The sequence below is a fragment of the Poecilia latipinna genome, unplaced genomic scaffold (genome assembly GCF_001443285.1).
Source record: "Poecilia latipinna isolate Pla-1442-1.1 unplaced genomic scaffold, P_latipinna-1.0 Scaffold684, whole genome shotgun sequence".
Lineage (NCBI taxonomy): Eukaryota > Metazoa > Chordata > Actinopteri > Cyprinodontiformes > Poeciliidae > Poecilia > Poecilia latipinna.
In genome coordinates this window covers 88,581-106,137 of record NW_015113300.1, presented here as the reverse complement: position 1 = coordinate 106,137, position 17,557 = coordinate 88,581, and the positions used below count along the sequence as shown (strand labels likewise).

The 17,557-nt window shown below is 41.7% G+C and overlaps 2 protein-coding genes across 4 annotated transcripts in view; both read right to left on the bottom strand.

Moving 5' to 3' along the window:
* The window catches only part of celsr2 (cadherin, EGF LAG seven-pass G-type receptor 2), an 80,127-nt gene extending 75,131 nt beyond the window's left edge, over positions 1 to 4,996 (bottom strand). Inside the window, exon 1 of the mRNA XM_015044634.1 lies at positions 1,201 to 4,996. Within this exon, the coding sequence (XP_014900120.1) occupies positions 1,201 to 4,726 (3,526 nt within the window). The 5' untranslated portion in view covers positions 4,727 to 4,996. The remainder of the gene's footprint in view (positions 1 to 1,200) is intronic.
* A 3,833-nt stretch (positions 4,997 to 8,829) lies between these two features.
* capzb (capping actin protein of muscle Z-line subunit beta) overlaps positions 8,830 to 17,557 on the bottom strand; it is an 18,283-nt gene continuing 9,555 nt past the window's right edge. The window contains exons 2-10 of one of the 3 annotated variants that reach the window (XM_015044631.1): positions 16,426 to 16,515; positions 15,401 to 15,522; positions 13,944 to 14,057; positions 13,720 to 13,861; positions 12,639 to 12,755; positions 12,487 to 12,552; positions 11,937 to 12,013; positions 11,617 to 11,718; positions 8,954 to 9,040 (exon numbers count right to left, since the gene is read on the bottom strand). In XM_015044631.1, coding sequence (XP_014900117.1) covers positions 11,625 to 11,718; positions 11,937 to 12,013; positions 12,487 to 12,552; positions 12,639 to 12,755; positions 13,720 to 13,861; positions 13,944 to 14,057; positions 15,401 to 15,522; positions 16,426 to 16,515 — 822 coding nt within the window. In that variant the 3' untranslated portion in view covers positions 8,954 to 9,040; positions 11,617 to 11,624. Of the gene's footprint in view, positions 9,041 to 11,616; positions 11,719 to 11,936; positions 12,014 to 12,486; positions 12,553 to 12,638; positions 12,756 to 13,719; positions 13,862 to 13,943; positions 14,058 to 15,400; positions 15,523 to 16,425; positions 16,516 to 17,557 lie in introns of all 3 variants that reach the window. The other 2 variants (XM_015044632.1, XM_015044633.1) reach the window with 2 other exon arrangements.

Sequence of the window (17,557 nt, the reverse complement as noted above, 5' to 3'; positions counted from 1 at the left end):
GATTGTTTACTATTGCTGTCAAGAGTTCAGAATTCATATTACTTATTTTAATTTATATTCTGATGATCATCCAAATGTGACGACTGTTTAAAAGTTCATAAACATTTTTGAGATTGGAGTCGTTTTCCCCTTCATCTCTGTCTCTTTTTGGCTAGCTGTTAGCATCAAAAACGAACCAATCACTTGTCCACAGCAGGTGAGATATTACCTGTCTACAACCTTTCACCCTAACCTCAAACACTGAACTACACTGCAAAAACACAAACATCTCACCCAGTATTGTTGGTCTAGTTTGGTGAAAATATCCTACTACACTTTCAATAAGACAAACCTAACTTATAAGTAAGTTTTCACCAAGACATAGGAGTTTGTTTTATGGCAATATTTTGTCAATGTTGATGAAAAAGTACTACTTCCACTGCCAGATTATTTCACTTTTAAAATGGGCAGAATATCTTGTTATATAATCTGCCAGTGGATCTTGTATTTTTTTCACAATATTAAGGGATTTTGTTTACTTAAAACAAGCTCCTATGTCTTGCTGAAACGTTACTTTTAAGCTAGTTTCGTCTTACTTCAAATATTTGCAGTAGAAACAAGACAAAAGTACTTGGTAAGAGTTTGTGCTTTTGCATTGTATCCTTCCAGACACGTGATAAAACATCGATTTCCAAAGGTCTAGTCAAGTGAAAAGAAGCCAATCAAACAAAAGCCCTGTTGCATACCATTCTGACTCTTCATAATCTGGGTAAATTGATCATAATTGACTTCGGCCTTCATTGTATGCAGGAATGAGGCTTTGATAAAAAATTAAGGAGGATGATCAGTCTGGCCAGCAGAGCATAGATCCCACAGGACACAGACGAGCTCAGACTAACAGCTATTTAAATCAGTAGACGGCACTAAAACAGACCTGGGTAAAAACAGGATGTGCTTAATTAATTGTTAATTATGGTCCATGATTAACAACGAATAACAATAAATGATTGAATCTGATTTCCCCAAGACAGGAAGGTTTACATGTAATAATCTTCCCTCATGCATACATCAAACTTAAATTTGTATAAAATAATTGCCATTACTCTGTGAAGGCAAGTGAAAATGTAAACGAGACAGGATACTGCTATAGCACGCCTCACTGGCTTCATCTCATATTACTCCACTCACAGGGTGGAGGCTGCAATTATCCAGCCGTCTCACCTGACACGGAGATCCGCATGGAGGCCTCCAGGGGCCGGTTGTTATCCAGGGCCTGGCTCAGCTGGATCTCCCCGGTGCTTTGGTTCAGCAGCACCAGGTTCAGCTCGTTCCCCACCTCGAAGTTGTAGTGCAGCTGATCCGAGACGTCGGGGTCGTGGGCCGGGATGCGTCCGATCACTCCGGTGGGGAAGCTGCTGGATTTGTCCGTCACGTAGTTGTTGAAGATGATCTGGAAGTTCTTTAGCACCGGGACATTGTCGTTCTTGTCTACGAGTTTGATGTGGACTGTGGCCCGGCTCACCAGAGGGGCAGAGGTGGCCTGGACCACGATGGTATACTCAGACTTCAGCTCGTAGTCCAGGTCTATGAGTGCAGTCAGTTCCCCGGAGAAGATATCCAGCTGGAACACCTCTGGGATGTTCCCCTCCACGATCTGATACATAATCTGCGCGTTGCTGCCTTCATCTGGGTCTGTAGCCAATATATGTGCAACCACAAGACCGATGGGGCTGTTTTCTTCCACCATGATGTCAAACTCGTCTCTTTCAAACACAGGGGGGTTGTCGTTCACATCCAAGATCATCACTTGAATGTTCACAGCTGTCTTCAGAGCGGGGACACCTTTATCTACAGCAAAGGCCTGCAGGCTATAGACAGGCACGTTTTCTCTGTCTAACCTGCGCAGCGTGCGAACAATGCCAGATGTGGATTCAATTATGAAGTCTCCATCTCCGTCGTCCCCGCCCTGAAAGGTGTAGAAAACACGTCCGTTGAGGCCAGAGTCCCTGTCAATGGCAGAAACCTGCACCACGCTGGTGAACACCGGCACGTCCTCCATCACCGACCCCACATAGTGGTCTCTCAGGAAGCGGGGCGAGTTGTCGTTGACGTCGTTCACTAGGATCTCCAGGTAGGTTGTGTCGGATTTCTGTGGGATGCCGTTGTCCCGAGCGGTGATGGCCAGAGTGTAGGAGACCTGGTCCTCGTAGTCCAGCTCCATCTGGGTGGTGACAGCTCCGGTGTCAGGGTTGATGTCAAACTGAGGGATGCTGTCGTCCATTACGTAGGTAATGCGTGCATTCTCGCCCGTATCTTCATCGGTGGCGCTGATCACAACCACGGTCGTGGCCACAGGCCTGTCCTCGTTGATGTTGACGGTGTAGTGTGAGCTCTGGAAGACAGGGCGGTGTGTGTTGGCATCTGTGACGTTCACGAAAACCTTGGCTGTGTCAAAGCGAGTGCCATCGCTTGCAGTGACTGTAAGGATGTACTGGCGTTCCAGTTTGTAGTCCAAAGGTAGAGCGAGTGTGATGAGGCCCCCTCCACTCTGACTTGTGATGGAGAATCGGTTGCGAGTGTTCCCACTGGATATTTGGTAAGTCACCACGCTGTTGATGTCCTGGTCCACAGCTGACACTGTCACCACGCTGGTCCCCACAGCTGCATCCTCATTCAGACGCATGTAGTATGCTTTCTGCGTGAACTCTGGGTTGTTGTCGTTGACGTCCAGAATGGTCATGCTGATGCTGGCGGACGAGGACATGACAGGGTAGCCATGATCGCAGGCCTCCACTCCAAAGTTGTAGAAATCAACACTCTCCCTGTCCAGCTCTGCCGCCACTACAATCCACCCTGTGCTGTTGTTGATGGCGAAGGGGAAGTTGGGTGTGGTTTCAGTGAGGCGGTACTCCAACCTGGAGTTTTCTCCAGAGTCGGCGTCTACAGCTTGGATGTGAATGATGGAGTAGCCCAGAGGAACGTTCTCCAGCACGGTGGCCTGGAACGGGGTGCTGACAAAGATGGGGGCGTTGTCGTTGATGTCCAGCACCTGCACCGTGACCAGGCCGCTGATGTTGGACAGAGGAGGGCGTCCTCCGTCCTGGGCCCGAATCCTCAGGGTGTATTCTTTGTTGGCTTCATAGTCCAGGTGACTCACCAGGTCCATTTTACCCGTCTGAGCATCGATGTAAAACTGGCCCCGGGTGTTTCCGCTCATGATGCTGAAGTGGACCACAGCGTTGCTGCCCCGGTCCTGATCTGTGGCGGTGACCTGCAGGATCTCTGTGTTTGGTGTCATGTCCTCTGGCACCTGGACCACGTAGCGCTTCTCGCTGAACTGAGGGGCGTTATCGTTATCATCCTCCACCACAATGTAAACGGAGGCTGTGGCACTGCGGGGCCCGGGGTCACGACCCTGGTCGTTTGCCTCCACTAACAGCATATAGGACTCCACCTCCTCTCTGTCTACTAGGCCTTTGGTGCGGATGACGCCGGACCTGGAGTCTATCTCAAAAACTTCATTGGACCCATTGTTGTTGAGGATGTTGTAGAGGATGTTCCCGTTAACAGGTGCGTCCCCATCTGTGGCCCTCACGGTCAACACCTCGTAGCCGATCTCCAAGTTCTCCCTAATGCTTTCTTTGTAGTCCTGCTGCTCAAACACAGGATTGTGGTCGTTGGTGTCACTGACGGAGACAGTGAGGGTCGCCATGGCCGTACGACGAGGTGAGCCATGGTCGACCGCTGTCACACGAAACACATGGGTGTCTTTTGTTTCCCTGTCCAGCACCTCTACTGTTGATACAGCACCACTGGCCGGGTCCACAGCGAAAAGATTGTTGGAGCGGCTGTCAAAGAGAGCCTCAATGAAATACTCCAGCCTGCCGGCCTCTCCCTCATCCACATCCACTGCCTTCAGGACAACCACCGGCGTCCCGGCCGGCTTGTTCTCTGCCACTGACACTTGGTACATTGGGGGCTTAAACTGAGGGCTGCTGTTGATGCTTCTCCTGTTCCTGCTCACAATCCCTGAATCAGACTGAGCTGCCCTCTCTAGGAGCTGCTGTAAGTGCGCCTGGCTGAATGGACCTTGACCCACTCGCCAGTGGATCGAGATGGGTTTAACACCCGCTCCCTTCTCTGTGAGCACGTCACACAGCATGTCCAGCTCCAGAAGCCTGTCCTGCATCAAGCACAGCGGCTCAGACACAAACAGACCCCCCTCTGAGAAGTAAAACTCCCGACTGCTGGGGACCTTGCAGCGGAGCGGGGGCCCAGGCAGCAGACCCCCCACTGGAAATAAAGCAGCGTCTGTTCCGCGGCACTCTGAGCTGCGGCGGCTGAGCAAACTAAGGACTTCCAAGTCCCAATCAGATTTCCTCTTATGCTTATGGGAACAGTTCCTACCGTGAACATGAACGTCATACTGACTGGTGAGGAGGTGTCTGTGTCCCGAGTCCCAGCAGTCCTCAACTATGTATAAAGTGAAGGGGTTTAAAGGCAGCGAGCGGCACCGTATCGAGTCTGATAGGAGCACGATGCCCGCCGCGGCGTCCGTCTCCAGAAAGCGCTGCGCGAACCCAGGAGCGAGAACCTGATCCAAGGCGCACCATGCGCCGCGCTGCTCGCCGGCCAGGACTGTCCTCTCTCCCGCATCCTCGCTGATGTGGACGGTGTAAGCCTGCGCCAGTGAAACCAGTTCATAACACCACAGCATGAGCCGCAGCTCCCATCTAACGAAGTGCATCGCTCCTCAGTTTCCAGTCCGACAAGCGCGCAACTCTGCAGCTCCCCGCTTCTTTAAACTTTCCACCGGCCGCCAGTTTCCCTTTGTTGAGGAAGAGCCATGCTCTCTCCGCTCGCTCTGGAGGTTTGGAAGAGGGGGATCCCGCGGTAACCTTGTCCGGTCAGAGCTGCTCTCACATGGGACAAATACAGTCAGTCAAGTCGGGACAAGAAGCAGCTGCACCTCCGCTCAGTCCACACAACTTCGCTTGAATGATAGAAAAATGGCTTCTGCTCCCTCTGCGCCTTGAGACTTCTCATTAACATAAACCTGCGTGTGTGTGTGTGTGTGTGTGTAAGAGGAAAAAGAGAGAGAGGGAGAGACTCTGCCATTAGAGATAAATGATAACTTTCTAAAAGCTTCATTAACACAAAAAACACAGCCAGACTTCTGTTCAGATTAATGACTCCGCCTGACTTCACAATCAATCGCGTCATTAATTTGCTCAAAATGTAAATGCAATTTGACAGCCATTCAGCGGAAAGCTTCAGGAAACCCTTAAATGCCGTTTATCACCATAACAGCATAAACTGTTTATTCAGTTCTGTTGATTTATAAAAGATGAGCGAACATCAATTATCCTGTGGAAAACGTTAGTATCCAGATATGAACAAAGCGAACAGCGCATCGCAAAAGTATTCATACCCTCCAGCTTTTCCTCGTTTTGTTCTTGAAGAAACCCCGTTGAAGCTCTGCCAAGCTTGAGACTGGGGTGAAACTGTCTTTACATCAAAACATATTCATCAAGAATGGTCTAGTCAAACTTCAGTCAAGCTGAAAATTTGTGGGAAGACTTAAAAAACAACATTTGTATAGTTAGTAGAGACACAGAAGCATTGGGCCAAAACAAAGAATAAAAAAATGACTGTAAGGATAAATATCAGTAAAGTCTTGAAGTGCAGCAGCATAATTATAGTGATACCTCAGGATTACCCAAATTTAACAGATTCAAACATTAAGTTTTATGGGAAAACTCAGGTGTACCAGCAGCAATTTAAATAGAAGCATGCAAATTCAAAATAAGATGAAAGATATAAAAACAAAGTAAGAATAGGAGACGTAAAAATTTACTACATAAAAAATAATGCTATAGTTCCTCAAAATCTAATATGCATGCTTAAAGAAATGTTCAGAGTAAATAGAAATTCAAGATACGTGCATCATTTGTGCAAGACGCTGAGAAGAGAGAGGATTACTCTAAAGAAAACCAGATTACACAAAGCAAACAGCTGCATATAAAAAAGGAACCCAGTATTTGTCTTATTAATGTTTCTAGGTTTTGTGAACGACATCCATTTGTTCCTGGTTTTAAATTCTGGAGGTCTTTTTGAATGACATAAAAGTACACAAATGTGTCATCAGCATAAAGATGACATTTACAGAAATATGAAGATATAAATGATTGGTATAATGACAAATCTGGAGACTAAATATCTCAACAGGCTAATATAACATTTAAGAGTTGCATTAACACTGTGAAATGGGTAAAAAGACAGAAAACTTTGATATTAACTGGATTTACCTCCAGACTAAAAGATTTTGATTCAGTAACACGCTCCTTGTCGTTTTCTTTTAAACATGTAACCTTTTTGTATTTTCTTTCTTCTTGCCTCTTGACCAGGACTCGAAAAACATTTTTCTATATATATCTCAATGGGAATTATCTTGTTTAAAAAAATTAAACAACAATGTAGAAAACAAACAGTGCAGAGATCTGAAATAAGGAGTAAATAACATCAGTTCTTTAAAAAGAGATTGACAATATATCTCAGATTAGTTGCCTTATGTAAACTTATGAAAAGGAAAACGTGTTTGAGAGCTTGTTTTGGGAGAAAAGGTTTTATCTGGATTAAATCCTGTTTTTTTAATAAAATAATAAAAAAAAAACTTAATAAAAAATGACCACAGCATGTTGTTAGACGGGTAGAGAGTTACATTTGAATTAAGTTTAATCAGCTCTAGAGAAAACATAGGCTATTTGCTATAAAACTTTCACATGATATTAGAGCATCATGGGAAACAATGTTAAAGCATCTAAGAAAATATTAACATAAAAACAACTAAATGTCTGAGATCATGACCAAGATGTGGTTTCCTTATATGTAAAACAGTGTCACACTTCTAGAATTATTTCTGGGTGGATGGTTGGCATTTATTTACAATTTTAGTATTGCCAATACTAATACATTTTTATTAAGTTTTAATATTCCATTGTTCTCCCAAATGGCCAAAATTATGCATACTTGATGTTTTAATATCTAGAAAAACCTGTGAAAACACACTAATTGGAAGCCTTTAATCTATGAATACATCTGTATACTTCTGGAGTAATTTCATGGCTTATTTATCCATTCTAGTAATTTAAACCGTTTCCTCTCAGTGTTCTGCATGAGAAAAGTTAGTCCTGACGGAAAAGGTGGAAATATTTTGATATAAATTAATATACTAGAGACATTTGTGACTTTCATACGAACGCCTTTGTAAAGCAGAGTAACAAGCGCAGTCAGATATTTATGTCCGGTCCGACATAAACATTTAACACTGACACCTAGTGGACAAACAGCAGCAGCACAACTAGAAACCACAGGCTTCTGCCAGTGCAACACAGAAAATCGTGAATCTTCTAATTATTTGACTCTGACGTCACTTAACTAGACTGAATCATTCAAGATGAATCAAAAGTTTAAAGGAACCCAAGAACATGAAATAAAGAGTAATTTTAGAGATTAGAAAACGTATGCCTGTACTTTTAACTAAATTCAATACAGCTTGTCAGGTCTAATCTTTACAGTAGATGAAAGAGGAATTCACAAACTAGTGAGTTTTATTTGGAATACAATTTAAAGGTTTATATCAGTAATTTTATATCACTTTTCCACTTCAGAGAAGTGTTTGTTTTAGCCAATAATGCTATTACTTAGTGAATCCTCAAATTCAGCTTCCATGAAAATTAAAATATTACATTCAACCAATAACTTCATTCTGACGAGGCCTAGGTGTCAAATTCAAGTCAGATTTTGCAGTTAATTTAGCATTTACCAAAAGTTGAAATTACATTTTCCACACAGGACCCAAAAAAGGGGGAAAAAAACAAGATATGCGAGAAGAGAAATACTTTCCCACAGCACTTTTTAACAAAGAAACATTAAAATTATACAATATTTAAATTTTTTTAAAATTAATTCCGAGTATGTTTAAAAAGTGTAAATGTAGAGTGTTTCCAACATGTTTTAGCTGCAGAATAATTTGAAGAATGTCCATATATTTGCTATTAAGAGTCTAAACGTCCACTTCTTCCTGTGTAAGACCAAATGAAGACAGAGGAGCAAAGTGTAGCTTTTACAGTTTTTATTGTTGCTGGAGGCTCTAATACAATATGAATCATAAGCTTTACAAAAGACAAAACCAAAAAAAAGAAAAGAAAAAAAGAACAAAAGATTCCCCTCCAAAATGGAAACAAATGTTTCCTCTGAGACATAAAGACAAACTGTGACCCCCCAACAAAAATCAGAAGATGCAGAGAGAAGAAGAGTAGAGGGGGAAGAAACTGTGATGTTTGTCTGTGTGCATGTTTGGGGCAGGGTGTTGTGTCCAGGGTGATTATAAGAGTCCATCCCCATGCTCCCACACAGGCTCACATGCATGCAGAAAGAGGAAAACAAAGTCAAAACCTGGATGTGCAGAAAGAAAGGACGCCCTCATGTTTACATCCCTTGGAAGGCCGATAGATATATGTGGACAGTTATACTCTATACAAATATATCGGGGAGGGAGTCGTAGACAAAATAGGTGCAGGAGATAAATCCGATGAGTAAAACGAAACCGCCGCCAAGCCTACAGCAACTACAGCTCAGTCTGTGTCCGAGTCCAGAGTCGCTCCTGTTTTCTTTAAACCAGGGATAATTACTACACACTGTAGGATTATCATTAACCGTGGTAATACTATCAACAACATGGGAGACGGAGAGAAACGGAGCGAGAACAAATGGCTTAATGGCAGATGAAACGTAAGACGGAGGGGGGAAAAAAAAAAAAAAAAACATACAAAGCAAAGCATTTTTTCCTTTTTTGTTTTCAACAAATAAAAAGAGTGCAGCACTGAAACGGGTACGGAGACAGAAAGAAAAGACGGCAGAGATGAGGTGGAGAGATGGAGAGGGAGAAGAGGAGAACCGACAGTAGCTTCTCTAGCCGTTATGTTTGTTTTTGAGGGCCTTCACTAAGTCGGCCTTCAGAGCCTCCTTCTGTTGCTTGTCAGCCTGACTCTGAACGTTCCTGTGCAAAGAGAGAGGGAGAGAGAGAGAGAGGGTCAGCGCTAAAACATCACATCTACATATGAGACTGAAGATGAGAGGGACGCACTCATCCTGACAGGTCAGAGGAGAAAACAGGTTAATAATGATTAATTACTCATCCAGAGGGAGGATTGGGACGTGCAGAGCATCTCTGACAGGCAGGAATATCAAAGGTTTTGCTTTAATTTGATTTATTTCAACCATTTTTACAGACTTTAGAAGAATGACAACACATGTTCACTGAATTTCAAACTAGGGAAGCACTGATCCACTTCTTTCACTTCTGATACCGTTTCAGATAAATGATGTTTGGTATCGGTCGATACCGATCCGATACAGAAAAACAGAGATGAATAATTGACTTTACTGTTCATAAACACGGATATAAATATAGTGAATTACTAATTTATTTGATAACTCTGCATCAGTACAGCACACTGAAATACACCAATAGCTTCACAAGCTCAAACATGTCAAAACAGCTTTAATTTCTTCAGTCTGTGCAATTAGGAGAAAAATAGCCAATATAACAACAAAAGGTGGCTACCTGGGTCAAACATATAAAAATAAACTGCATTCTTCACACTTGATCTATATTTATTTTAAATGTTGGGACTGATACAGATATTAATATCAGATCGGTGCATCTCTACGTCAGATCTGAGAATCGGATTCAGAAGATTGAATTTGTTGTGAATTTTCTTCACACGATATCAAAACTTTACGTTCGGGGTTAAATTTATTCATACACTCCCTGTAGGACGGAGTCAAGAATCCTCTGGAAAGACATTAGAAAAAACATCTAAACATAATACTTTTGTTGGCAACTATATCAATTACAGAATAATACCTTAGGTTTTTTTCATATTTTATGATAACGCTGTCACTTTTTAGGAGATTTAACATCACAACTACAAATATACATCAAATTCCCAACAGGCCAGCAGAATTTGCTTGTATGTCACTTGAAATATAATTTGCAGCCTTAATAAATCATTCAAACATTCCTTTGAGATTGTGATATTGCACAAATAAATACAGTTGCCTGTGAACTGCAGCTCCAAATTAAATTCAAACTTGTGCATCACATTCTTGTTTTTAAACATGTTGGTTATATCTGCAAAAAGAAGCATTAAAATGCATCAACTAAAGCTGAACATGGAGATGTTATCCATGAGTGCATGTAAACATGTGACCCCAACAGTTAAAACTGCGAAAACTTAAAACTGTTAGCGTAAATATGCTACAGGCAAACCTGTGTGTAAAATTTGACCTTCATTATTTGTAAATCGCTGTTGCAATTCTTTAATTTCAGCTTCTCAAACGTCGGGTCGTAAAGGTCGGGTTTTTTCACTGTCCACCACAGAGGACAATTAATTACAATCATCAGCCTGGTTAGTGTGTTAACGCAAAGGTAAACAAACCTTCACAACATGCCTCACAAATGTTTCTAACTCTGAATGCTGGACATGCAAGTCTGTCCTAAAGCAAGAGATTAAAAAACAGATGCTTAATTAAATAGATTTTCTTCCACAGATGAACATGAAGTCTGATTTTATAGACGGCTCTTTGCAGAGGTCCTGAAAATATCACTCAAGTAAGAGTAGAACTACGTCAACATATTTTTACTCAAGTAAAAGTAAAAAGTAACCATCCAAGAGTAAAAAGTAGCTGATAGAGGCAACTCAATGACTGAGTAACTTTTCAAATTAATATTTAAAAATTACTAATCAGAGGGACCAAAATATAAAGTTAATTTAAATTCAATTCAAAAATACTTTATTGATCCCAAAGGGAAATTAAATTAAATTTGATCTCATTGATTCAGATTCGTCAAAGAGTTATTATAGATGGGGATGTATCAGTCTGGATTACAGCGAATCTGAAGAAGCTTCTGACTGAAGACACTTTGTCTCCCAAGTGGAAATTAATTTCCCAAAGTGTTCTGAGTTGAAGTTTATGTTTTTTAATCTCAAAACGGGATTCAGAAGATTGAATTTGTTTTGAATTTTCTTCAGACGAGGTCAAAACTTTACGTTCAGGGTCGAATTTATTCATACACTCCCTGTAGGACGGAGTAAAGAATGCTCTGGCAAGTCAGGGCTGCAGGACGTCGGAAAAATGGCAAGTATGTTAATTAAAAAAAAAAAAAAAAGTTTTTGTAATTGTAGTTACTTAAAAAACAGTTTCTTTCAATATAAAGCTTATGAAACTTTAACAAAACCTGCAGGTGTGCGTTTGTCCGGTGAAGTTTTGGTTAAAACATGTTTGCTTTTCATTCAGTGGTATTTAGCGATACTTCATAAAAAAATTACTCAAGTAAAAGTGAATAATGCAGCGTAGTAAAAATACTCCTAAAAGTACATATTTAAAAAACATTACTCAAGTAAATGTAATTGAGTAAATGTAAGTCTGGTTTCTGTTCTGATGTTTATTCTTGTACCATCCTGAGGGAAAAGGTGTGGCAGTTTTCTAACTGGTTGTTGGTACCGCTGTGACTTCAGCTCAGGCTTCAGGTTATTTTCACACAGAAACACTCGGCCATGCCAGGTGTACCTCTGACCCTAGTCAATGAAGATCTGACGCTGAGTGAGGACCTGTGACAGCTCCCTCTGGAGCTGCCGGTACTTTTGATTATCGGGCAAAGATTCGATAGATCTGGAGCACAGAGGAGAGGCAGCAGGAGGAGAGAGGAGAGGTGACACGTGAGAGACATGGAAACAGAAACAGCTCTGGTGGAAGAGACAGAAATATGAGAATTGAAGAGACAGGAGTTCAGCAGCTCAGAGGTTAACTCACTGTGGGGGTGATTCAATAAGCTGCTGAGTGAAAACGGTATAAATAAACATGAGGACCACTCTGAGGTGTTGCCGTACCTTAGGCCGTTAACGATATCCTTGGTCTTCCCAAAGTAGATTTCATTCAGTGTGGAGCGAATCTTGTTCTCCATGTCCTGAAAGAACATAATTATTACCATTTTTAAAAATGCTTTATTTACTTTAACTGGACATTTTCAGGTGAAGGTGTGACAAATGTGTAGCATAGTGTAAGAAATCTACTAGTGCCAAAGATTTTCTGCAAAAGGTCATTTCAGTTTTTAAAATGATGGCCTATTTTTGTGTGCATAACTTGTAAAACTGTATTTTATGCCATTTTGGTAATAAATCTGCGTCTTCCCTGAACAAGCTCAGTGTTTAGATTAAATCCTTGTTATTTTACTGTACAGCTCCACCATGTTCACAACTAGATCAAACATATGGAGTGGCTTTTTATTTCATAAAGACTGTGCCCTCTTCTTATTTTCTTTAAACTTTAGTTTCATATTGACAAACATTTTTGCTTCTCTCTCAAGCAAGTTTAGAAAATCTGACAAACTCAGATGATATTCCTAAGTAGAGCGCTTAAAAGAAAAATAAATGCACTGACTTCAACAAGGCGGCCGATGTTGGCGATATGAGGTGAGGACTCTCCGACTGTCTCGTCTTTCTCCATCTGTGAAAAAGATTTAAAGAGTGTTTTAATTCCTGGTCAGGATGGATAAACGGTCAGCAGTGCTCCTCCACCGAGCAGCGTTGTACCTGTCTTGTAAGGCTGCCTCCCAGGTTCATGGTGCCAGAGCCGGTCTTGGTTGTCTGGAGCCACAGCATGACGGTGGAGGTGAGTTTGTAGTGAGCAGTGCGACCGCTAGACTTCTCCTGCTCACAGGATGAACAAGCAGCTCGTTAGAAAACATGGCAGCAACCAACTTTGCAAACATTCACTGCTGCTGGGGGACGTAAAATAAATCCCAAGAAGAGTTCAATAGGAAACCAGATAATCATAGCAATAAGGGATGGACAATAAATCAGTAAGAATATAGACAGGGGTAGACACGTGATCAGTATTAATAAATACATTTGATAGAATTTTCAATATATAAAATATTCACTGAACGCCCGATGTAGAACCACATTGCATTCTGGGAAAAGAGGAAAGACTTTAGCCATTCAACCTCTTAGAGCAAAGTTGGTGGAATCAACTGACTCAATCACTCTTTGGTTACCTAGCAACTCACTAATTCTTTGGTTACCTAGCACCAGCCTGTTGCTAGGTAACCAGCAGCAGTTTAAAGTTTTGCCACTGTGCTTCTTAACTGCTTAAAGTTAAATAAAAAACTGAAAACTGTGAATAAAACTGGAGGTCATGCCACCAGCTTGGCAGTAATTCAGATATTGATGATAAAAAAAATCAATAATTATCAATAGACTGATATGAAACTCTTATATTGTGATACATTTTTCAGTCAAAATGGCCAAACTTAATAGAAATAATGATATCAGTTGTTTCCTTTTCTGTGTTTTCTGTCAGATACTTGAGCGTCTTAGCCAATACTATTTAAATCAGGTGTGAGAACATAAATAACTCAATGGCAAAACTTGATTTCAGTCTGTACAGCCAGAAAACAAGGTTAGAAATCAGCCAAAAACTTCCAACTAGTTGTTTCTTTAAAAGGTTCAACATATATTTAAATGTTTTTAAGTTTATCATGAAAAAGAGTTCAAATAATTTTAGCAGATACCTGGATTTTGGTAAAAATATACCTCTAAACCCTCATTTCATGGTGAAAAATGAAGCCAAGTTAACTATGAACAAAGTTTGAAAATGTCAGTGTTATCTCACCTGCACCTCCACCACATGAATGGAGTCCCAGCATCCTTTAATCTTCTTGGATCCATCGCCGGCCTTTTTGATGAGAATAACTCCAGCGAAGCCATGATCCAAGTCCCAGAGATACACAGAGGACACACCACCCTCAAAGTACCTGAACATTACAGGTAGATAATGCCACGGTCACAAGGGGGCAGCACTGATCTGTACGTACAAACCTCCAGGCCGACACTCACAGGTCCCTGTACTGATCGAAGGCGTTGTTTGCTTCCACTTCAAGTTTCCTCAACCGAGCTGAAGGCATTGCACCATCTTCAATGGGAGGTTCATACTTATTACTCCACGGGGATCTGATGATTGAGAAATTACACTAATTCAGTGTTAAGTCTCAAAACAGATTTCAAACCTCTAAATACCAAATAATACCAAATTAAAGGTGAGACTACAAGCACGTATAAAGGCCTGCGAGTGAATTTATAGAACTGTAGGGGAAAATAAAACATCTCCAGTCAGTCGATTGCTGCTGAAGGAGCAGCACGAACAAAAAATCTGCTATGCAAAGAGGAATCCAGGCTATTTTTAGCCATGCTAATGTAGCTGTTGCTGCTGTGCTTTGCTCTGCTGCAACAGGAAAAGGAACTACTGCCTAACAGCGAAACTTGGCATAAGAACATGATGCATCGGCCTGCTGCATCAACGCTGGAGAGCTGGTTGACTCTGCTGCACCAAACCTCTGTTCCCCTTTAAGCTTGGTTGCTAACAATGCTAATCATGAAATGACTCATGACAGGGGAACTACTTTCCGACATATTTCTGTTTAATTTGAAGGAGGAACAGAGACAGAGTTAGCTGGAGATCATTTTTGGTTGGAGTGGATTTATTTTGTGTTATTTTCATAAGTCATAACAAATAAGGTGCATTCTACCCTGCAAAAAACAAAAATCACCTGCACTTGGTTGTACTCATGCTTGTGATCGCCATGCTTGGATTTTAGAAAATTAAAAGCCCTGAACAAAAGCTACATTATATTAAAGTATTAACATGATAAACTATTCTAATTGATGTAATAATTGTTTGCTAAAATATTCCAAGAGTCCTGAAGACACACTCTACATGCTAATGCTACACTCAGGCTGCTGGATGATGTAAATTCCGACTTCCCAGTCGGAGAAATCAGCCATCCCAAGCCAGTTTTCCCACTGGGAAACTGGGATCAACTGTGACTTCCCCCCAGTTATGACTTGTAAGACAGACTTTGCATTTCAAAATGGCTTCTCTTTCCGTCAACAGAGGTGGAAATGTTTATTTTACAAGACAAACAAGTAGAAGCGTCTAAAATCAATGTTGCATGTAGCGCCTGCAGCTCTAAAGTGAACAAATTAAAAGTGTTGTTTACTTATGGAAAGCAGAGCTTAAAATTATGTTTGTATGAGTTTTTGCAAACAATGTTTATGGGTGTCGCCATGTTGAAATTCAGACTTCTTAACTAGAACGTCGTTATCGAGTCTGGCTGCTCCGTGTTCCCACTCCCCAGGAAACTGGACCGCAGCTCTTACATCACCACGCCTGACAAAATTCAAACCGACGTGAAATATTGTGGCGTTTCATATGAGGCGGTATCGTCACGCCAACACCAGATAATATTTGGATAAATTTTCCGTCTCAGGTAATTAATTTCAATGATGTACTGCACCTGTAGGAGTCGCCATCTCGATTGTAATCACAGAGCAGATAGTCTTTCCCCACCACTTTGTCACGGGCGATCTTCAGGGGCTGGTCCACTGAGGAGAGGAGGTCCTCGCACAGACTGGGCACCTACAGCCAAACAGACAACGGCTTTAGTTGAGACTCTGGTACTGATAGCAGGATTACAGGATTTTCTCAGGGTAGAGAAACAGAAAAGCAAAACATGGCATTTGGGTTATTTGATACTTTTAAACTCTAATCACATTCCAGCTTCACCCAGATGAGGTAGAATAAAGTATAATTGGGAAATATAATATCTAAAGGAGAAAGGGGTACAAATTAGTTCTCACAGACTGACATGGAGTACCCCCCTCCTTCACGCTCTTGCATCAGAGCACAGACACAAAGGCAGCCCTGTTATCCTGCAAAAGCCCCCATACCCACAAACAGACACTCTCCCACATAAACGCACCTGGCAGCCCAGACTGACCAAGAGCACAGAAACGAGTCTGAACTGGGAATATAGTGTGGAGGGTAAAGAAACGCAGGACCAGAGGGGAGAAGATGAGAGATATGGGACAAACAGGAACAGGAGAAGAGATTTTAGCTGGCAAGATAAAGTTTCAGCGGTGGGCAGAGCCAAGAAGAAGTTGGCAGCGGAGGTGATTGACAGCTGTGATAATGATCACTAATAACCGGACATAGTGGTCGCTCGTTAAGAAAAGAGCAGGTGTTCATGGGGTGAGAGGTTAGAGGGGAGGAGGGGGGATATGGCTGAAAAGAAACGGATGGAAAGCCTGGAGGAAAAGTGTTGTTTGATTCACATCTAAGTTAAATGTAATTTATGATGTAACTACTGTTAAAATCAACAAAGAAAATCTAAATTACTGCTATATTAGCTGCAAAAGTAAAACCGTTCATTGAGAAATCATGTTGATGAGCAGACATGATCATCGTTGCATGGAATAAATAAAACACAGGGAATTTAAAGGCATACAGGAATCCCTGCAAAGACCAGAGGAAAGTACTGACCAGGTCGATGAGGTCACTGAGGTTCTTCTCGATCTGCTGAGGAGGCAGACGCCTCATCAGGTCCAGGGCACAGTCCAACTGTTGATCGTTCTGAAACACAGAGACGTCAAACACTTAAAACTCAAACCTGATTGAAGAGAGTCAACACAGCATTTCTTTAAACAAACAAAAACAAATGGGGTTTCTGGACATCACAGAATCTACTTTTAACATTATCCCAGAAAATAAAGCTTCTAAAACCTGAGACACCCAGACCAATCTGCCCTGGGTGGAGAGCCAGACTGTCAATATCAACAACTTTGACTGAATGTGCCATTTAACACTGCAGAACCTCATTCCACAACATCACATTACGCCTCTCCACGTTAGGGACTTAATACGTACAAACTCAGATCATAAACACATAAATTGTTAAGTCATTTAGACAAACTGAGCCAAAATGCAGAAGTAAAGTCCACGTCCACAGGCAATAACGCCAAATGGCAGCCAACCTAAAACACACGACAACTCGTCATCAGCGTGTGTGAGAACTTCAATAAAGTCAGGAGCTCAGGCTTAGCAGGAACATTTGTGTGTGTGGTAACTGCAGTAGTAGCAGTTACCACACAGAAGCTGTTGTTCCAGTCCAAACAAACATCAAACTGGGAAGGTTACAATCGTCCTTTACAAGGAGATCAAATTTGATATTTTACTGCAGGAAATATCAGTGGAAAATATTAAAACAGTCGGTGAATCTTCTTCTCAGGAGTGGACGTCCCAGAAAGTTGACGCCAACGCTAGGAATGCAGTGTTGCAAATGATTAGGATCGTTACAGCGGCAGCACAAGGACACAAGAAATCTGAGAAAAAAAAACAAACCACGGACATTTCATTCATCCATCCATCCATCCATCTTCTTCCGCTTATCCGGGATCGGGTCGAGGGGGCAGCAGCTTCAGAAGGGAGGCCCAGACTTCCCTTCATTCAGACAAAACCAAAGAGCTGACCCGATCCAAAGCTCCACATTGGGTGAAGATTTAAACATTTCACATCAAGACTGCAGTCTGTCAATCACAAACTAAAATTCATTTAAATACTAACTGCAACTCAAACAAAAGACTGGACAAAAGATGTAGATGACTGATAAGGTCAT